This window comes from Elgaria multicarinata, chromosome 1 (genome assembly GCF_023053635.1).
Source record: "Elgaria multicarinata webbii isolate HBS135686 ecotype San Diego chromosome 1, rElgMul1.1.pri, whole genome shotgun sequence".
NCBI classification, from domain to species: Eukaryota; Metazoa; Chordata; class Lepidosauria; order Squamata; family Anguidae; genus Elgaria; species Elgaria multicarinata.
In genome coordinates this window covers 50,931,082-50,953,597 of record NC_086171.1, presented here as the reverse complement: position 1 = coordinate 50,953,597, position 22,516 = coordinate 50,931,082, and the positions used below count along the sequence as shown (strand labels likewise).

General features: G+C 41.3%; 1 protein-coding gene across 1 annotated transcript; it reads left to right on the top strand.

The window, feature by feature from the left end:
• The first annotated feature begins 1,056 nt into the window (after positions 1-1,056).
• Positions 1,057-21,969, top strand: MASTL (microtubule associated serine/threonine kinase like). The gene is made up of 12 exons (XM_063127987.1): positions 1,057-1,151; positions 4,196-4,333; positions 4,449-4,588; positions 6,575-6,663; positions 8,093-8,199; positions 8,566-8,710; positions 10,958-11,130; positions 11,627-12,868; positions 15,312-15,447; positions 19,674-19,787; positions 19,873-19,974; positions 21,009-21,969. Exons 2-12 carry the CDS (start codon positions 4,229-4,231, stop codon positions 21,164-21,166), a joined length of 2,511 nt encoding a protein of 836 aa, XP_062984057.1. The 5' UTR covers positions 1,057-1,151; positions 4,196-4,228; the 3' UTR covers positions 21,167-21,969.
• The last annotated feature ends 547 nt before the right edge of the window (positions 21,970-22,516 follow it).

The window sequence follows — 22,516 nt, the reverse complement described above, 5'->3', positions numbered from 1 at the left end:
GGATTGTGCCCTTAAGAACTATACCTGCTTACCTCCGAGTAAGCCCATTGAAATCAATAGGACTTACTTTTCTGAGCAGACATGCATAGGACTGCACTGCAGCAGATTTATTATGGAGTAGTGTCCACTTCATCAGATGCATAGGTGTAGAAAATTCACCTACTGTTCCAATTTAATAGCGATGTCACTATCACTAAGGGCGCAATCCTATTCAGGTTTAGACAAGAAAAAAGCCCTACAACTCCCAGCATTCCCCAGCTAACACGGTTGGCCTGGAAACGCTGGGAGTTGTAGGACTTTTTTCTATCTAAACATGCATAGGATTGAGCCCCAAAGCACCAAAATCAATCGTTTAATTTCTGCCTATCGCGTATCTCCGAAAGACAAAGGAGGCCGGAGGGGAAGGGTGGCAAACGCATTTCCAAATTGATCCTTACTTTGGCAATGTTGTGCGCGCCCCCGCCACTAAGGAATCAATTTGCTGCAAGCGAGGCGCAGCCCACAACATCAGCTTCGATCTGGGCTTCAGAAAGATGGGGAGAAAAAGTTTAGATCCACACTGACAATCGCATTTGGCCTTGATTATTTTTGAGCATAGAGATAACATGGCTTGGCTTTGGATGCCAGAGAGGAATCGCTCTAGAGAAAACAAAACTTGGTAAAAAATAAAATAAATAAATTCTAGTTTTCTTTCGTGGCCGTAAGAGCGGGGAGAAAAAATAGCAAGTGAAACCTGAGGTGTTAATGAGGACTAGAGGACGTGCGTAACTCAAAATTATCTTTAGACGTCGGCTGGCGACACAGACGTCAGGCGTTCCTTTCAGTTGACGTGCGACGTCAGGCGAACCCGGTGGGCGGAGCTTAGCTTTGAATTGTCGCGGGGCGAAGCGGCTGCTGGGCCTACGGGAAAAGGAACGGTGGAGTGGTGGGCGCTCGGCCTTGGCCGCGGAGACGAGGCGATGGAGCCGGCGGCGTCTCCTCAGGAGAGCCCGGGTGCGAGGCCGGAGGAGAGAGACGCCTCGCTGGTGCGGCGCATCGCGGTGCCCCGGGCGCCTTCCATCGAAGACTTCGCCATCGTGAAGCCCATCAGCCGCGGAGCCTTCGGGAAGGTCTACCTGGCCCGCAAAAGGGGGAAACTCTACGCCGTCAAGGTGAGCGGCCCGCGGGTGAGGCTGCCCGGAGGGAGGGCACTGCCTGGCTTAACTGCCCTGAGCTCCCGCCGTCCCTAAAACTCGGAGAGGTTAACAGTAAATTAGAAAACGCACACGAATAAACCCACTAAAACAACAACTAAATGGCAACCGAAGAAATAAGTCAAGTTTAAAAACAAAACAAAGTGAAAGCGAAATCGACTACAAATCAATACATTGGGCTGCATTCAGACTTAGTTAAGCCTGCCTCACGGAAGTCCCACTGATTTCAATGGGTCTACTTTAAGTATAATTAAACCTGGATCCAGGCCATAGTCATCAACCTCAGAGTAGGCACCACTGTGCGCATAGAACAGGGGGTGGGGGATCGTTCTGTGTTGGGCACGTTTAGGGTAGGTGGGAGGAGGGTGTTCGGAAGGATCACGCACTTTTTCATAAAAGCACCAACTTCACCTGATATATGGAGGAATGCGTAGTGATCGTTCTCAGGTTTTGAGGCATGTGATTTTGTGCATGTGTGCGCATGTGCAGCTGATTGCAATATTAGTATTTGAGCTTAGTCTAATACACAATGACTAGTATAACATGATGTAAACAAACTCATAAAAAACATCCGAATAGGTTTGAATGAGCATGCACTTGTAAGGATATACTGAAATATGTCCAAAACTTCTGATAATTACAATTGTGTTATTGTTTAAAGCTGTCGTGGTGTTTTATGAGTCATCCACTGTTTGTTATACCATGGTCAGATATTAAATTGGCTGTGCATACATGAAAAAATACAAAATTCTTAACACAACTGTGTTATACCGTGCTCAATCAGATGTGCATGCATGTGCCCTGATATCTGAAAATGATCAATATGTATTCTCATAGGATTAGAGATGTGAAGGTCCGGGAAAAAACCAGAAAAATTCTGGGGAAAAATGTCATTGTCATCGTCCCCCGTCCCCGAAGCCTTTTTGGGGGGTTTTCTGACAAATTTAAAAAAGGGGGGGGGATGGATTCTGGGATGTTTTATTTTAGCATGATGAATAAAATGTTTAAGACAAGTTGTTCAAATGTTTACTTCTCCAAATGATTTCTAAAAACTATGTACAGTATTAGATTATTACAATTTCTGCGCACTGAGGACAAGCAAGTCCTAGGTTGCAAACTACAACTCTCAAATGCAAGAGCAAGATGCATTTCTGCTTCTAGGGGGCACTGCCATTGAAGCAGAGACTGAAATTGATAGTGATAGCTATAGGTCAGAAAATGAGTGATTAAATTTCATGCATTTTCATTGAATGTTGGTCTCCCCTTCTTTTTATGAGAATGGGTGCTTTATGTCTACTTGACACTATGGAGGACATGCAGAGACATAAATAATTTTCTTTGTTACTAATGTTGATGGTTTCCTCTGTTGTTTTTTAAAATTATTTTTTGCCTGCTTCTCATAAACTGGCAAAACCAAAGAGGTTCCTAACAGTTCAGGAGCTTGTAGCTCCATTTCTTACAAAAATTAAAAAGTAAATTCAATTTGTAATAATTGTTTGAATACACTGTACTTTTAATATACCAAGTATAATAATTTTATGCCAAGCCAACTTGAATTTAATTACTTTTTATGTTCCTAAAGTAACAAAGTGACTTTCAATCTGTAAAAAGAGCTAATATTGCATTATTTCAATTTTTCTGAAAATTTCAGTTTTTTCCTGAAAACCCCCGGGGGGGGGTGGGGGGGGTGGAAATGGTTTTTTTCCCCATGGCTTCAAAATTTCTGGAAGTTTTACATCTCTACATAGGATGTAAATTTGCTGCTTTTAGGGAAAAAATGCATGATGGTTGGTTGCACTACATTGGGGGTGCATGAGGTTATAGCTCAGGAGCACCCATCAAAATCTCTGGTTCTTGTTAAAAATAGAGCACTGAATATTAGATTCAGTTTCCCTTGGGTTGCTTAAAGGTATTTGGCAGCAGATCCAGATTGCCCTGAACAGCTGCGAAGCATTTTGGATGAAGGGACCATTTAGACATGTGGAGCAGGAGGGTGTTTAACCTTCCCTGCACTGATGCTTGTTCCTATCATCCCCTCTCCCAGCTGCTTCATGCAGCATTGAGAACCCTGTCTGGCAGAGTGGTGTGAGTCGCATACAATGGTGGCAGGTGGGGAAATTGATAAACAACTCCCTTCTACTTCTCCACTGCACATCAGGCAGGCTCCCCCCTGCCCCTTTGTAGATGTTTGGCCCTCTCAATCCAGATTCCAAGTTCCCAAGTTTGTTAAGTATAACTTTGGTCAAGGCTAAACTGGCAAACTTTGTGATGATATCAGAGCAGCTAAAGATCAATTTGCATGGCTAGGCATAGTATGGGTTGCTAAGTCTGGGTCTAACCCTGTGACAACAGTTTTTGAGAGATAACTCAAGTGATTGCAAGAGTGCCGAGAAGACTTGAGAACATGACCAGTTACTATCACCCTTTAATTCTTCTTCATTATTATTATTATTATTATTATTAAATCAGCTAATAACTTTGATATAAAGATTCCATAGTAGTTTTCTCAGCAAACTCTGGAAAATTGCCAGGTTAATAAACACATACCAAGATAGGGTTGTTTTAGAAAGGTGGATTCTTAACCCAGAAATTGGGTTAAGAGCAATCTTAGTTAAACTATCATGCTGAAATGCAGGAATTCATGAGACCAGGTGTGCCTTTGAGACATGCATTCTAGTGAACAAGCTAAAAGAGAATTTCTCAGGAATGTCCAATTGATTGATCAGGTTAGGGGGACCAAATTGGTTGGGTTATCACACTAGTGGTGAGTGTTGGAAGCCAGGTATCATGGGATTTTGCTTGCACATTAGTTGGCAGAATTAAACACAGATAATATTCTGTAAGGGACCTTCCTATTAAAAGTTTACAAACCAATAGCAGAAGAAAATTACTTTAAGTATCTCATTTATTTTTCTTTAGTGGTGATTTGCATGTGTACCTTTTAAAATAACGGGAGAAAATGACTTCTCCATGTATCAACCTATGTGTTCATTGCTTTACAGGTAGTAAAAAAAGCTGATCTGATCAATAAGAATATGGTCCATCAGGTGCAGGCGGAGAGAGATGCCCTGGCTCTCAGTAAAAGTCCTTTCATTGTGCACTTATACTACTCACTTCAGTCTGCCAACAATGTCTACTTGGTGAGTAAACAGTTTACAGCGCCTTAAGCCAGCTCCCAAAATATGCATCTAAACAGTTTTAGAAAATGTTTTTGTTTTCTTTCAAATATAGTTTAACTCCAACTTCCCTTGGCAGGTAATGGAGTATCTCATTGGTGGAGATGTTAAATCTCTTCTTCACATATATGGTTATTTTGATGAAGAAGTGGCAATAAAGTATATTTCTGAAGTAGCGCTGGCTCTTGATTACCTTCACCGACATGGGATAATCCACAGGTAATATCAGTTTATGGAGTATTTATTGCTGCTGCATCTCATCCCATCCCATCCTGCTCAGAATCCAACACTTCAAGTTTAGCCCAGGGGGTGGCAGGCAATCTGAACGGGATGGAACTGATTCTTCCTAACCTACCTCCATATCATTTTCAGTATCAGCCCAGTTGACCCCCTGGGCAGTTCACCACAGCTCCTCAAGGACTCAAACGCTGGTCGAATTGGCACCACTGTGGGTTGTTTTCTTCTTTCTACCCGGCCCTTCTGCCAGCTCCAGTAGGTATCTCGGAGGACTTTGTGGCAGAACCCATCTTATCTCGGGTCCCCACCCCACACTGCCAGAACTGCCACTGAACTCTCAAAGATAGCTGTGGTTAGTGTGAATGGGGAAAAGGGGGATATTTCTGAACATGACCAAAGGGTTTTTTTTGCCACTCTTTCTCGTGGCTCACTTACTCATGCCTGCAACCCATGATGGGTTGCATTGCTGGGTTTGGATGACATGCCAACCCACCTTGGGTTGAACAACCCCTAGAAGAAGCCATGGGTTATTAGGGTGGCTTGTTGCCTACACGCAAGCCATCCTGTGGGAATCAGTCTGGGTTCACGTGACATGATGGCTTGTCACCCATGATTGGTTGTGATGTATTAAACCTTATAGTCCTGGTGGTGACTTATTTTCTGGAAAGCTATTTAAACACAAAGGCAAAACCTCTTCAAAGAGAAAATAATCCTATGTGACTTTTTTTGGGGCATCTTAACTGAATAAACTCTGTGAATAATCCATGGCAGACAACATCCACATGCAGTCACCCATCCCACTGCAGGCTGAAGCCTTTCCAGCTGAGCAGCCATATTACGCTCAATAAAACAGTTGATTTAACAACCAAAGTAGATTTTTATCCTTAACTCCTTCCTGGGGATGAAGAGAAAGTTGAGCAAGAACTATGGTTCAGTCTCAACTACAAAGTTACATTGTAAAGGGGGGGGGGAATGCATTTTAAGAGCATTTGTTAAGATTATATTTTCGCATACAGAACTGCAACAATGTTACCAACACAGGACAAAAAGTTCCCCTTACTCTGTAGCAAAGGGATTTCTGTCATTTGAATGCGTGTCTAGTAGACAAGACAGGCCCACTTAATTGTTTATCATAGTTATTTAGTTTGTAGAACTACTGAGCAACACAGATATAATAATAATAATTATTAATAATTTTCTTACCCGCCTCTCCCTCTGGATCAAGGCGGGGAACAACATTAAATACAGCAATACAATACATAAAACTGGTTAAAAGAGCATATAAAAACGATACAATATTAAAATAACAATCACAACATCTTAAATTCTTAGGTTTAAAATTCATCTGGGTAGGCCTGCCGGAAGAGACTAGTCTTTATGGCTTTCGTAAACTCAGAGTATTAAGCCGACGAATCTCCTCCATCAGGCCATTCCACAGTCTGGTGGTGGCAGAAGAAAAGGTCCTTTGGGTAACAGTTGTCAGCCTAGTTGTGGCTGACTGGAGTAAATTCTCCCCAGGGGACCTAAGTTTGCCGGGCAGATTGTACGGGAGAAGGTGATCCCGCAGGTAACCTGAATCCAAATCATGTAGGGCTTTAAAGGTAACAACCAACACTTTATACTTCACCCGGAAACTAATTGGCAGCCAGTGAAGTGATTTTAAAGTTGGTGTAGATATACAACCTAGGTGCCATAATTTGAACTAGTTGAAGTTTCCGGACTAGGTACAAAGGTAGCCCTACGTACAGCGCATTGCAGAAGTCGAACCTCAAAGTTACCAGCGCATGTACTACTGTCTTTAGGTCTTCTAACTCTAGGAAGGAGCATAGCTGGCGTATCAGCTGAAGCTGATAAACACTCTTGATGAATAATTATTATATAGTATGAAACCTGGAGCGGAGATTGTTGTCTATAAATGGGTACTCCTGTTTTCCAATAAGCTGTATATACGTTTCTTTATAACTGCAGAGACCTAAAGCCAGACAATATGCTGATATCTAACGAGGGGCACATTAAGCTGACAGACTTTGGACTGTCAAGAGTTACTCTGAACAGAGGTAAGACGTATATACGTATCTATACATACGAGAGTTATTTCCAAATATATGTTAATATTTAGTGTTAAAGATTTGCAAATATAAACTGTTTGTACACACCTTTTAGAAGTGTGTCTTTCCACAATATATTGGAATAATGTTCCAGGAAGTATGAATAGTATCCAGAGTCCTACACAGAGTAGACCCATTGAAATGATGGAGACTTACATTAGTCACAAGTAACTTAAGTCCTATTCATTTCAACTGGTTTACTCTACCTAGGATTAAAATTGGATACTACCCTGTGAATTTCATTGTTAACAAGTATGCATACTAAGGTTTGTGAATAGCCATTTGCCTTATTGCCCGTGGCAAGTAAAGAATCACTCTCAGTGACCAGCCAAAGAGACTTTTACAAACTGGAAAAGTTTGTTCAAGAATTGCAATCCTAAACATATTTACTAGGGAGTGAGATCTCTTGAATGCAATGGGACTTTTGAGTAAACAAGTTAAGCATTTGTGGGCATGTGGACAAGTCAAAATGTTTAACTTGTGGAAATATTTGCAAGATGGCAGCCAGTGAAGTGATTCTGGTGCTTTTCCTATAGAACATCTTAAAACTGGTTCAAGATGACATTTTTTCATCCTCAATAGCAATCCTGACCTTTCCTAGATATGCCCTTGTTCAGCATGTCTAACAGACCTTTGGGCTTATATTTCTCCAACAGCATCTATCTGACAAAGTACCTTTGAAACGAAGGTTACTTTTTAAAGTAGTTAGGGTGGAGGGCTGCAGTTCAAAGGGGGGGGGGAAGTAAAAAAACATTCGCGAAGTTTTGATGTGACTAAAGTTCTTTTGACTCTGGCCATAAAGTGTGAAGTGGCTGGTTTTGGCAGACGCAATCAGCAGCAATTCAATACAAGAATTGTTTCCAACTATATCCAAAAGCAGCCCGTTGAACATATTTAAATTCTGTCATATTTGACTGAATATTTGGAGAAGGTCCAGACTGTCCTTGTAAACAAAGCAAATGTGTGGAGCTGTCATTTGTTTTACTATACTCAGACTTATGAAATTTGAGCGAAGCAGTATTTGAGCTTGCCCTGACCTCTACTGGTGTGTGTATATAGCACATCATTTAGCTGTTTAAGATTTATACTCCACCGTTTGATCAAATGATCCCCGGGCTGGCTTACAACAACTTCTGACAATTCAATAAAACACAATCAACTCATCCCTTGGTGTTGGGGTGGCCGAGAGAGATTGGGGGAGAGTTGACAACATGTTGAAGCCTCTTCCCAGCTTTCTGTTTCTGCTGCCATTGCTGCTGTAATTATTAGGCATGTGGCAAACCCAGAAAAACTGCCATTACAATGAATTATTTCCTTTCATTGCAGTCTAAAACATAAAATGATGATGTAGAATCTAATGTTCTTAAACTTTTCTCAGAACTAAATATGATAGACATCCTCACTACACCATCCATGTTGAAACCTAAGCAAGACTATTCACGCACTCCTGGACAAGTGTTGTCTCTTATCAGCTCCTTTGGTTTTGTAAGTATTCAGAATAATGTGCTGTGTGCCACCTGATTAGAACATAGGAAATTGCCTTATACGAAACCAGACCGTTGGTCTATCAACCTTTACTATTGTCTGCACTGACTGGCAGCAGCTCTCCCGCCTTTCGTACAGGAGTCGTTCCCAGCCCTACCTGGGGACGCCAGAGATTGTCCCTAGGACTGTTTGTGTGCAAAGCATGTTCTTGACTTACAGTTTCCCAATTCTACTGTGTTCCTTGAGGAGGTTCTTGGTCTATTGGAGAATTAGGCGATCCATTATTTCAGGTGATGTTGGGATCCGAAGTCATAAACTGCTGTAATGTATAACCAAATACAAAATCACCTCTCTTAATTTTGACAGTATACCCCAGTTGGAGGGAAGGTGTACACGCCTAGTCCAAGCCTTATTTGTGCAGATACATCTCAGCTTTCTGGAGGATTTGTTTCCCCCCTTTCTGTAAGTCACAAAGAGTACCCTTCTACATCGAGTAAGCTACTGAGAGCATGTAAGTATAAAAAACCCAGAGGGATGGCATATCTTTACATGAGCCTGTGTTTGTCTCTGAAATTTGGGGGTCAGTTTGGGGTGCTACAGCTATTGCTCCTTCCACTCAGAATGGGATGACGGAGATGGTAGCCTTGACCCTCCTGATCTGGACCCAGACAGGATCACCACTATGACTGGCTCTCGGTGGGAAAAACCATAGTGAGAAGAAAAGGGTCACAGCTAGGAAGGAAGAAGTCGCCAAGGAAGTAGGTCCCCTTAAAACCAACCGCTTCTTGCAGTGGGCGTATCAAATTTACCAAGCCATAGAGCACTTAGTGAATGGACCTGAATATGGCCAGTTAATCCAAAGGGCAGTTTCAACCGGTAAAAGGCTCCGGCCTGTATACAGAGATCGTGTTTGCAAGGGCCTGTTCATCAGATGTTCTTGGGGAAAGGGTCTCCTTGGTTGTGGCATCCCATTTGTTGAATGCTCACCACAGTAAGGCATGATCTGTGCCCACCATGATCTTGTTTTAGGTCTGGGGTCTTATTCTTGTGAACATTTAATTTCTGATTTATTTCATCTGCTTTTTGTCTGCCATTTTGAGCTGTGTGTGGTGCTATTTTTTATGGTGATGACATATTGTTAAGCTGTCCTGGAAAGTTTTTTGAGAGCCAGGGTATAAATCTAAGTTAAATAAGAAAAACCAAGAGAAGCAGAATTACAATTCATATTGTTTTACCAAAGTAGGCTTTAAAAATTTGAGACCCAGGACCTGTCTTTAACTTAACCTGCAACATGGGGCCTGTTTTTCATTTTTTTTTTACTAATAGTTACCTTCTTTATGTCTTCCTCTTAAAATGCTAAATATTGGTGGAAACATTCATGAGAGATCCATCATAGGTTGCTTCCAAATGTGGCTTTTATTGTGCAATCACACTGCCTTATTAATGGCATTTTACAGGGGGTACAGACAATGTCATCTGTAATTTATAGATTTCTTATCAGGAGAAAAAATCTGTTAAAGAAGAAAAGACAAAATAACAGCACAATCCCTTTTGATTGTGAGCACTAGGAGGTCTCCCATCTGGATGCACCGTTAGTTGTGAGTGTGACCCAATAGTGTATCTCAACCTTGCAGTCCTGGCTCACTGTTCTTACATAAACCTACAAAACCAAAGCCTTGTGAAGCTAATGCAGTTTTACTTACAGTATAGACTAATGGGCTTTGCTTTCCTTTACCTGCCTTGGTTTCTTTTCTTTTCTTTCCTCTTTTATGTTATCTATGTATTAGACTGCTTTTTTCCTTTAACTGAAACGTTTTTCTCGGAGCTAATGACTTGGTTCACATGTAATGGTTTAATCCATGAATTAGCAGGGCCAGGCTGGAGTGAACGAAGTATCTCCCATGCATGTACCACTTCTGCTATGCACTTGTACTTATCAACAACTAAGTTACAACCCGGTCATGGGTTGTTTGATGCAACATGTGAACCTGGAACTCTGGGTTGCTGAGGGACAAACAACCCAAAGTTTTAACTTAAGAACAAGCCATGGATTCCTGGGTTGTTCGTCCTTCAACAAGCCAGAGTTCCAGATTCATGTGACTTATCAAACAACCTATGGGTTATTTATGAAAGGTGATGCAAAGTGGAAGTGGCAAGCAGGCAGAAGGCACTGCATTTGCTCACTCTGGCACTGCCCCAATTAACTACGGGCTGTTTAACTCATAATTAGTTGTTTTGTACGAACTGGGCCAATGAGAGGTAGCAGTGAAGTGTTGTACTTCAACAGGAGAAACTCAAGTTCAAACTACTACTTAGGGGCAGAACTACATACTGCACACATGTGTGCAACAAAAACCCGTTGGCCCCTTGAATAAGGCCAAAACAGGTTGCTGTGCAGAAGAGAGGGAATGCATTTGCTTGTCCTCCTTTCCTCTTTCTGTCTTTTCCCTATAAATAATTTGAGTTTATTTATAGTACTTGATATATATTTTACTTGTTTTTCTTTGTTATTACTTATAGGATAGCATTGTAATTTATTGTATTATTCGTATAACATGCTGCAGTAAAAAATAACAAGAACTCCTCTGAAATAATGAGAGAGAGAGAGAGAGAATTAGTCAGAAAAGACATGTTGACAAGTTACACGTTTCACTTGATCTTCCCTAATTTCCACAGTGCCATTGATGACATTTGCTCTAAATTGACTACTAAACTTTATGAGTCTCAATTTTCAAAAAATGACCCGTTCTTCCTGAAGGCACCAATTCTTCAGCTGTGACACCCGGAAAGCCTGTGAGGAGTCTGACGCCAACTCTGCTTCAGTCCAGGAGAAGGTATGGGATTTCTAGTGCCAGCAGCCATTCCCGCACCCAGTTGTCCAGCACAGAATCAGAGTGCTGCAGCAGCCCCAGGTGGGAGAAAGACACACAGGTGAGGACGGCTTCTTTTCTTTCTGATTCTGTTGCTTCCTCTGACATTTTTTTAAATGAGTGGTTTGTGCAACATTTCAAAGGCTTTAAAAATTAACCCTCAAGAAGGATAATTATGCAAGGTCCGAATTGTTTATCTCAACTGTTGATATGATTTTATGTCTGGCTCTGGAAACCACCATGACTAAAGACTATCTCTTTCCATATAAACCTTCTGGGGCATCCGTTCTTTGTCTTTTGCTTACATTTTGTTGAGAAGCAAAGACCTGGCTCTTTCAGAAAGCATCTGGGTTGGGGCGGGGGGGGGGAATTGATTTTAGGTTGCTGTTCTTTTAATGTGTGATTTTGTGTTTTATCCTGTTGTGGTTTAAAATATTTTCTGTGGAGGCAGGGAAAGGGTTGGACTGAAAGGTGGGTTAGAAGGAATGTAATAAGTGCATACGATTTATTAATTTGTTTAAACGTTTTCATAAACGCTTGAAGTATTTCATTTACAGGAAGCGGAAGACCTCCTTCTCTCTGCCGCAGGCAAAGCGGATGCAGCAGAGAAGCCTGAAAATACAGGTGTGCTGCTCATCAGTGGCACTAAAGGGTTAAAGAGAAAGGCGCTGGAGTCTACCATATCTCCTATTAGCAGCAATGATTCCGGGAGCAGGCTTGATGGAAAGACTGAGCACTTTAACCTATGTGACACTTCTGTAAGGAGTTGTGATATGAAAGACCTGGTCCGAAAATGTCTTTCAGGATATAAAGAATGGGACGAAAAGTTCTCTGCAGAAAACACTGCTCTGGCAAAGGAGGCCGCAAAATCCTCTAATTGCCACCTATCCCCTTTGGGTTTGGGCAATCTTGTGAAAGAAAGGAAAGAGGAGGCGATGTTGGCGGTGCCAGGTGTCAAAAGGTGCTTTGAATTAGTTGACACCAGCCCTTCTCAAGCACTTATCCCTGTTAAAAAAACGAATGCAGAATACAAACGTGGCTGTCAAATCATTGAGATTCCAGAAAAACAAAGCACTGGTTTAACAACCGAAATCTGTCGCTTAAAACTTGATGGATGCCTGCAAGAGACCTGCACAAATGAAGGTCCAGCAAAAGACTGCAGTTGCACTGAACAAAACAGGGGTAGCAAACCAGCTACTTCCTTAATAGCAAAGAACCTTATGCACGACCTAGATGCGGATTGTGAAAAGGATGGGAAAAAAGAGCACACAAACGCCAGTTTCTTATGTATTGATGATGAAAGGCCTTTAGCAAGCATGAGCGTGGACTCTGATCTATCCCTGCCAGAAGTGTCCGCTGCAGGGAGTCAAATAGAAAAGCACTTTTCCAGTTTAGATGGGAGCATTAAAGATCTCACCTTTGAGGAACTAAAACCAGAGGCCATGTCAGCAACATCGCCTTCCTGCCCATGCGCCTTGCCGAAAGGTGAGGAGATGCTTGCTGTCCAGGAGAGCAAACCAGTGCATCATGATCGGGACAAGAGTTTGAAAAGTGTAACTGAAGCACACGCTGACATCCATTCTTCTTCAGCAATGGAGATGTTGAAAACGCTGAACCAGTTAAAGAAAAATGTGGTTGCCTTTCGGAGTTACAACAGTCAAATCAATACGTCGAATATGTCTGAGCCTTCAAGAATTAGCATGCTGTCTGTAGAAGGCATGGATATCTCTGCTTGTAGTGGCTCTTATCCGATGACTATTACACCTGCGCAAAAGGGGACTCCCTATAGAGTATATCAGGTTGGTACTAAAGGGGCACATGGAACATTCCAAAGTAGCATCTAAGGGCCCTAAAAGACATTTCCTACATGGGCATCATTTCTGCATGGGAAGCTGCATATATCCCAGATGTACACTGTCAAATGCCAATTAACAGTGAGTTCGTGCAGTATATAAAGAAAGCCTAATAAATACATGTGTACTTTTTCTATATCATAGAATCATAAAGTTGGAAAAGGCCATTTTAAGCCATTGAGTCCAACCCCCTGCTCAATGCAGGATTCCAGGTTAAAGTTTCCCTGTCAGATGGTGGTCCGGTCCCTGCTTGAATAACTCGAGTGATGAAGAGCCCACATAAGAAGAGCCATGCTAGATCAGACCAAGGGTCCATCTAGTCCAGCACTCTGTTCACAGTGGCCAAGCAGCTGTTGACTAGGAACCCACAAGCAGGACACAGGTGCAACAGCACCCTCCCACTCATGTTCCCCAGCAAATGGTGTATATAGGCAGCACATAGCCATCAAAACTAGTAGCCATTGATAGCCTTCTCCTCCAGGACCACCTCCCTAGGCAGTTGGCTTTGACTGTTAGGACATTTTCCCTGATGTTTACCTGAAAATTGCCTTCCTGTAACTGAAGCCCGTTATTTTGTGTCCTACAGTGTGTCTGAGAAAGAACAGCTTGTGGCCCTTTTCAGTGTTATAAGCTATTTGATGGTATGCAGTTTCTTACACAGAAGTATAACCATTATTATTAGTAGTAGTAGTATTATTTATTGCATTTTTATACCGCCCAATTCTGAAGTAGCTCTAAGCCTTATTGCTCCTTTCAGACCTGCTGCTCATGAAAAGCAAGAGGTGTGGGTTTTATAACACTAATAACATTTGTTTTTAAAAGGAAACATGTAATTAAAACAGTAATCTTCACTGGGGGCATTTCATAATGAAATATGTAGATGTCTTGGAGACAAGAAAAGCTTTTGGCTTGAGAAATCTGGATCAGAATGAGGTGACGGTGGCCTTCAACCTGGATGGCTTTGAAAGGGGATTAGACAAATTCATGGAACAAAGTGGGAGGGTGCTGTTGCACTCATGGCCTGCTTGTGGACTTCCCAAGGGCACTTCGGTTGGCCGCTGTATGAGCAGAATGTTGGACCAGATAGGCCTTTGGTCTGATCCAGCAGGGCTGCTGGATTAAACCAGGGCCTATCTAACATTCTAGTCCAACATTAGAGCAGTACAACAATGGAACCAATGACCTAGGGAGGTTGTGGGCTCTCCCACATTAGAGTCCTTCAAGATGCAGCTGGACAGCCACCTATCAGGTATGCTTTAATTTGGATTCCTGCATTGAGCAGGGGGTTGGACTTGATGGCCTTATAGGCCCCTTCCAACTCTACTATTCTATGTCATAGCAATGAACCATGAGTGGTTCCAGGAGACAGGCTCATTGCCTGTTCTGGATGGGGTTGCTCTGCCTCTGAAAGAACAGGTTCGTAGTTTGGGGGTACTCTTAGACCCATTTCTGTCGTTGGAGGCTCAAGTAGCCGCCACGGCTCGGAGTGCCTTTTACCATCTTCGGTTGGTTCGCCAACTACAGCCTCTCCTGGACAGGGATAGCTTGACCACGGTGGTACAGGCATTGGTAACTTCAAGATTGGATTATTGCAACGCGCTCTTTGTGGGGCTGCCCTTGAAGCTGCTCCGGAAGCTGGAGCTAGTGCAGAATGCTGCAGCTCGGCTGTTGTCTGGAGCTGCCCCTTTCCAGCATGTAACTCCTCTGCTGAGGGAACTGCACTGGCTGCCTATTCGCTACCGGGCCAGATTTAAGGTTCTTGTACTTGTGTACAAAGCCCTAAACAACTTGGGACCAGGATACCTGAGAGAGCGCCTTCTCCCTTACCAACCTGCCCGGTCACTGAGGTCATCCGAGGGCCTGCTCCTGGTGGTTCCACATAGATCCATCCTCCGATTGGAATCTACCAGGGGAAGAGCCTTCAGCGTGGTGGCGCCCCTCCTGTGGAATTCCCTGCCTCTGGAGGTCAGGCAGGCTCCAACCTTGTACTCCTTTTGGCGCCTCCTGAAAACATCTTTATTCCAAGAAGCCTTTCTTTAACATGCAGCCTTGGATTTCTGTGTTGTTGTTTTTTGCTTCTTTTTAAATTTTGTTTTAACTGTTTTATTCTGTTTTTATTTTCATTTTTACCTTGTACACCGCTCCAAAATTTTTCAATGGGGAGCGGTATATAAATATTCTAAATAAATAAATAAATAAAACATTTCGGAGCCATGTGAATGTTGAGGCTGCTAGATCTAGACAGTGTGCTGCATCTGTGGGCTGGGGTTGACTAGATCAGCTTTTCAGCTCTGCATGTCAGCATCTGAATTTACATGTAGTCCGAAGCAATAAATTACTAGCTTGTTTGATATTTATGTCTGATCTAACATCTATTCTTTGACATCAGACCCCTCAGGGAAATGCTGATACACCCTACAGGACCCCAAAGAGTGTCCGAAGAGGGGCTGCCCGAGTAGAGGGAGAACGCATTTTAGGAACCCCAGATTACTTGGCACCTGAGCTGCTCTTATTAAAGGCCCATGGTAAGCAATCAAACTAATTGTGGGATAATTTTACATATTGGTTATACACATTTTCTCAGCCTTCCAATGAGATCCTAGCTGTTTAAACTGAGAGCACTTTTATTACTGACGTTATCTTAATAGTTCATGTATATATTGTTAACTCTGTTTTCCTTTTCCTCCTTTTATTTTGTTGTGTTTTTGTTACTTCACAGACTGTTCTCTCAAATGTCCATAAATTTGGTGTTTCCCGTAGCAGGGAATAGGATTTGGGGAACGGGATGTGTGCTATGTTTGGAGTTAACTATATTTTTCATTGTGATTTTTATACCAAAATATGTATTACAAAAAATTCACTTCGGTTTTTCTTCTTGAAAATTGTTTACATAGATAAATAATGTTTACAAGATAAATAATGTTATTATGTGGGATTGGTTTTGTTTTGTTTCTGTAAGGAACAGGGGGGCAAGTCTATGAAGCTCATCAAGATGAGCTAATAAGAGGGCTTCTTCTAGTAATGCAGAAATAACTAAATGCTCCCTGTACACACACAGCATCCCAGTTTGGAAAGTAATCTAAACCAGGGGTGGGCATCTTCAGGGGGCTGTAGGCCATTTTTGATCAATGCTAAAATTTGGAGTAATGATGGGGGGGAAACCTCTATGTGGTTTGCAACCAAATCTCAAACAAGTGACATTTAGCCATTTTAGCCTTACCTAGTGGTATGTCGCTGAAATTCAAATCACTGTTTTTGTTTTCTCGCCACTTCCACCATCTAAACCATCTAAATAGTTGGAAAGCATCCCCTTTCCTCCTTTGAGAAGAGAGTGAAAGCCTCTACTTCCAATTTTATCTAAACCAGTTTCTTGTTACGGATGTACTCGGGAGAACTATGGTTCTTATTCTACTTAGCACAAGATCAAAGCATGGTCAGAAATCCTGGTTTGTTAGCTTTTCCTGGACTTCCATCACTTCAGAATGCAGGTAGACTATCATATCTGACTATGTTCCTGAAAGGGAAAAGACTTTTTGCGTGTAAACAAATTAGAACATCAGGGCTTCAGATTTGCTTTCTCCCTGATGTGTTTTTCAGTGTGCACATAGCTTTTGTGTACATGTGTGCTTTCAAAACGTTCCATTTGCAGCTGGAAGTGGTGTAGACCACAATATTACCATTTGATTTGCAGAATTTATAAACTGTTCCTTAGGAAGGAACATTTGGATCATTATATTTGGAAAACTGCCACTTGGTGGTGGATTTGTGACAAAGCTCTGTGTTAACCATTAGCAACATTTAATAATTGAATGCAATGTGATAAAGTTTTATATAGACATACCAAAATGTTTACCTGATTTTTTTTTACACACAGGAGTTCAGAATACTGGTAAGTTTGCTATAGCACTTTACAGAACAAAGTATAATTAGATCACAAAGTCCAAGACAAATGTTTAGAAGTATATACCAAGGCATGTGGATTTCTCTTTCTGTGTACCTTTAGAGAGGTAGACATGATAGAGGTGTACAAAGTTATAAATGGTGTGGAGAATGTGAACAGGGAGACCTTTTTCTCCCTCTCCCATCCCATGAAGTTGATTGGTGGGAAATTCACGACAGATAGAAGGAAGGACTTCTTCAAACAGCACATATTTCAACTATGGAATTCGCTACCACAAGGTGTAGTGATGGCCACCAATTTGGATAGCTTTAAAAGTTGGATGGATAAATTCCTGGAGGAGAAGGCTATCAACAGCTCCTGATGGCTATGTGCTACCTCCAGTGTCTGAGGCAGTAAGCCTATATATACCAGTTGCTGGGGAACATGGGTGGGACAATGTTATTGCACTGTGTCCTGCTTGTGAGTTCCTGGTTAACAGGTGGTTGGCCACTATGTGAACAGAGTGCTGAATTAGATGGATCCTTGGTCTGATCCAGCAGGGCTCTCCTTATGTTCTTAGGTAGTCTTTTTAGTCTGTTGCAGCAAAAACATCAGAGTATTGTAGCACCTTAAAGAATAACACTGTTATGATAACATGGTGCTGTTCAAACGACCCATCTTACAGGGGATCTACGATTGCATTGTTTTCCTTTCCAGGGCATTTTCGCAATAAATGCGACATTGCCGAAGAATGCTTTCTTTTGCATTCCAAAGCTGTTGATCCAGTCTTTTTTAAAAGAAAAAGGGGGAACAGAAGCATCAATTCATTTTATCACTTTCGTATTGCAATTTGTAGGTCTATTCTGCAAAGGTTAAAATACTGTTGCAATACACTTAGAACTCTTTGTCTGGATAAGGGTTGGATCTAGACTTAGTGTAACCCATTTAAATCAATGGTGCTTATGGTAGTCATGACTAGCTTAACACATAGATTTCAGTGGGTCTACTCAAAGTGTGACTAAGTCCAGATCCAACCCAAGGAATTAATGTTGGCTGCTGCCAGGAAGCAGCTATCACTCCACAAATTATAATCCAACTTTTGATCATCACTTCTATAAAATAAGGCAACGATTTTCTTAAGCAGCAAAATTAGCAAGCATTAGAGCAGATGCGGGAATACTGTGGCTAATATGCTATCTGCAGCTCCCAGCCTATTCAGGGATAACTAGCAATTGGTCTACACTGCCCAGATCCACCAGGGCAGCAGGACTGATGGGTGGAAGGAGAAAAGGTAGACCCTAAGGATGGACAGCTAGCAAGAAGTTTTGATGCAGGGAGTCATGGGAAGCTATTTGTAAAGGGAGAAGTGTGTAGAGGGGAATTCTATGTAATATGGGTTTTGGACATATAAGGACTATGCATTGCAATAAAGAAAAAATACATTTGTCTTGGAAAATTTGGCTATTCCTGTTCTAGAACTTCATAAAATATGAAAATACTGTATCTTTTCAACCCTTTCTAAAAATGTGATCTTATTAGACTTTGACATTTTTATGCATTTGAGTAAAAAAATCCAAGTTCTTCTGAACTTATGAGATGCTACTTGCTTTACTGACTGCTGGACGTAGGTTTTTTTTACAAACCAAACGGCAAATTGAATTGTTGGAGGAGGTTTTCAAGATAACATGAAACATTTATTTTTGAAGAGTGCCTATGCGTGTGGGGTGGAATCGAAATGAAATGACCGGGTTGGTTTGGATATCATGTTTCTTAATCACAAGAGTGGTCCTGACCACCCTCAATTGATATACAGATGTAATGTGTGCGCCAGTTGAAGCATTACTGGCAAGCAACAACTTCTGCAATTACAGAAGTTTCTGTGGGCTGATAAGCTGTGATCACCCAATTCATCCAAAATATATGTACACAGAAGCACATGCCCTGGAGATGACCGGTCCCACTTGCATGAACAGGAAACCTTGTCTGAACCAATCTTCTAAAACCTAGGAAAACGTAACTGTATCTGCAGTGCAAGCAAGCGCTTCCTTTGTTCTCGTCATGATGGGCTGGCTGGAGCTTTAGCAGCACAGCAGCAGCAGTAGGGTGCATGCTGCTTATTAATGGGTTGGGGTGCTTCAACAGCTTTGCCTGCTTGTGCTTGAGTGCCCTAGTTTGACCAACATTGTGTTTCCTGAGCTGAACACTATCAAGGAGCAAGTCAGTGGAAGAACTCCTTGCAATATTCGTACAATAGAGAACTCAAGTTGTTGATTGCAAGCTCCTCGCTGGAGACTCTTTCTACAGAACACCCACACAGGTTTTTAAAAAAACAAAATTACCTTGGTCCCTGTAATTACCAGGTGATTAAGAACGTAATGTGTAACCTTTATGTTTTGAATGTGGGGCCCTGAATCAAGTAATTGGTTCCTCTCTAAAGCCCGTGGAATTCAGCAGACGTTGCTGGTGGTTTTCGCTTTCCTAACACCATTGGTGTTTGGAAGACCCAGGCCACAGCTAGACCTAAGGTTTATCCTGGGATCATCCAGGGTTCACCCCTGCCTGAGCACTGGATCCCCTGTGTGTCACCTAGATGAACAGGTTTGACCCCTGGACGATCCAGGGATAAACCTTAGGTCTAGCTATGGCCCCAGTGTTTTGGAGATGGAGTCATGACTTGCTTTCTGCCATTTAGGTAAATATTAACATGAGATGAATAGCAGCAGGGAAAGGAGAAGGTGCTTAGAAAACCATTTCTACTTTATTAATTTCATAAATAAGAGGTGTTTAGGTATTACCTTCCCAGTATCTTTTTTCATTCCTGGAAATACAACTACATGTAATAGGTGTTAATTTATGTGGTCTTCACCTCAGGTCCTGCAGTAGACTGGTGGGCACTTGGAGTTTGCTTCTTTGAATTTTTAACCGGCATTCCACCATTCAATGATGAAACGCCACAGCAAGTATTCCAGAATATTCTGAAAAGAGGTAATTATCTATTTTGTCAAAACCGAGTTCAAAGGTTGTTTATCTAGTAAAAGTATTGACGTAGCGATTTTGTATGTGCTTTTAGATATTCCATGGCCTGAAGGTGAAGAGAAGTTGTCGGATAATGCTCAGAATGCCATAGATATTCTTTTAACCATTGAGAGTAATAAACGAGCTGGACTCAAGGGTAAGTATCTACTTTTATTGTCCCTTTCTTGTTACAACACCACAGGCTGCCTTCCCTAGTCAGGAGGTACCTGAAGCCTCCTCCAAACCATCCGCAGTTCTGCACTTTAGTGATTGGGCTGGGGGCAGTAAAGGAACTATTTCTTTTTAAAAAACTGTATTGACATAGTGCATTAATGCTATGTTGTGGTGCCACTGATTTGCCCATTCGCTAATGCACAGTTACACACTTTAGCGGTTTGGCTCAGGGGAAATAAAAGAACCATTTCTTCCTTTTTTTTAACATTAGTGCTGTGTCGTGAAGCCAGTGTTTCTCTGTTTCTATTAGAGTTTTCCAGCAGTGATCTGAATCGCTCTTACTGCGCGACTCTCTGGGTGAGCCAGTTAACCCATAGTGCCCGACAAGTGACACAATAACACACAGTGGGTTAAATTTCAGGAAGATAAGCCACTGTGGGTTAAAAAAAAATCCACTAGAAGACGATAACCCACAATGGGTTAAGTAATCCGTGATGGGTTATTTAACCCTTCATGGGTTATGACGTGGTCTGAACCCAGTCAATGTGGAAGAGGAGGATTGAAATACAAAGCCTAGAAGCAAAATGTTTGCTTAAGGGTTAAATCAAACATTGAATGAGTAGGCATCCATTTTGCAATATGACTTCCCCATTGCTCTCATCTCCCCTGAGTGGCTTGCAGATCTGCTCTGTGAGGTCCACAAACTCTCTGGTCGTGGAGGGGAAATATGTTTCATAGGCAGACAACCAGCATTGTAATCTCCTCTTGAAACGTTATGAATGTTTTATTAAAATATTTCAAATCTAAGGGGACGGGAGGGTTAGCAACCATTATTCAGACTGGGTTTTATTTTAGATTTTAACCTTGAAACTAATTGTCTCATTAATTCAGAATTTTTCTTAGTTCAAGAGATAAAATACAGTGGAAACACCCAGAATCACAAGCTGGGATATCTCGAACGTGTGCAGCATTCACAGGAATAAATCTAATTAATGTTTGTTTTAACTTTTATTCTAGAGCTGAAAATTCACCCTCTTTTTCACGGTGTGGACTGGGATAACCTGCATCATCAAACCATGCCTTTCATACCTCAACCAAATGATGAAACAGACACTTCTTACTTTGAAGCTAGAAATAATGCTCAGCATCTAACAGTGTCTGGATTCAGCCTGTAGTATCAAAAAATTTTGGAATTTTCCAGTGGGTTTCACATTTATAAAGCTTCCTAACACTAGTTTAACTCCTGATTTTCTAACCATCCTGTTTTTAAAATCAGACCAGCTTTTATTTTTTTTCTTTACAAGATTAATTGAAATGTTTAATTCTAAAAAGGTTCTGACCCATACTTTTATTCTAGTTACTGCACCTTATGTAAATCTTACTATGTATATAACGGTGGTATGTCACTTTAACACTGAACAAAATGTGGTTTTCTGCTGCTATGGAGTATTTCTAATGTTGGGAGGAGGAGCTGTCTTTACCGTCAAGCATAACTGGGAGAGTGAATGCAAAGTAATGTATTTATGTGCCTGTAATTCAAAAAAATCCAGTCATGTAAGGGATTGACTTTTTAGTGTTAGAATCTTTTTGAAACTGATTTTCAGACCACTTTGCAGCTACACTTTTAGTGCAGCTCAAATATGTTTCGATCCCTCTATGTGCCTGTCCTTCTGAAACACAAGATTTTGAACATTTTAGATAATTTATATACTGCCTGTTCTGCTGCTAAATGATCAGTGCTCTGTTGTTTCTATTTTTATTGTCAATGTCTGTTTTTCCCACACAGATTAGCTACAGAAATTGTTGCAAAAAATAATAATGCCAATAACAAAAAACCAAGCAGGTTTTAATTGATCTACTTTGGTTTCTGAATTAAACATGTTAAATAAATACTGGGAATTAGAGGTTCATTTGGTCATTTTTATAATCCAGCTATTTAAAATTGTCTAATCAAAATATTAGTATTAACAAGTGTAGATTGACGTCTATATAGTGTATTTACAATTCAGTGAAATACAGAATATCAGATGGTTTCAGCAAATATTGAATGAGAATTGATTATGTATTTTAAACATTTAAAATAAATCTTTAAGCTTCCTTTGAATGGCTATAGAAGTGATCACATCATAAAGTGCTACTTTTGTTTCAAACGTTGTTGTTTCCTTGTTATAGATAGGAATGTATTTCAAACCAAACGGAGCTCCATTTTAATATTTTTTGTTTTCTTTTCTGACTTCAAAAGCTAATAAGAAAATGGGTACAGTACTGTATCATGAAGCTGTTGAGACTGGGAACTGCCTCAGCTCAACCGTTTTGAAAACCAAGATTGGAGACATAACTGCAGGCTGCATCCACTTATGTGGTCTGAATGTCTTGCACATCTGAAACCTTACTGTTAATTTCCTTTTGTCCTGGCTATATCAACACTGTGTGTAGCCTATTACTTAGGGGCTGCTATTTCCAGGCAACTATCCTTTCATACTTCCTCTGCTCTTACCAGTTTCCGTATCACACTACCATGTTTA

Excerpts from the sequence above, each read along its gene's own strand:
- MASTL (XM_063127987.1), top strand. The coding sequence starts at position 4,229 with ATGGTCCATCAGGTGCAGGCGGAGAGAGATGCCCTGGCTCTCAGTAAA. Across the intron at positions 4,334-4,448 it reads CTGCCAACAATGTCTACTTG|GTAATGGAGTATCTCATTGG; the intron begins GTGAGTAAACAG and ends TTCCCTTGGCAG. Across the intron at positions 8,200-8,565 it reads TTATCAGCTCCTTTGGTTTT|TATACCCCAGTTGGAGGGAA; the intron begins GTAAGTATTCAG and ends TAATTTTGACAG.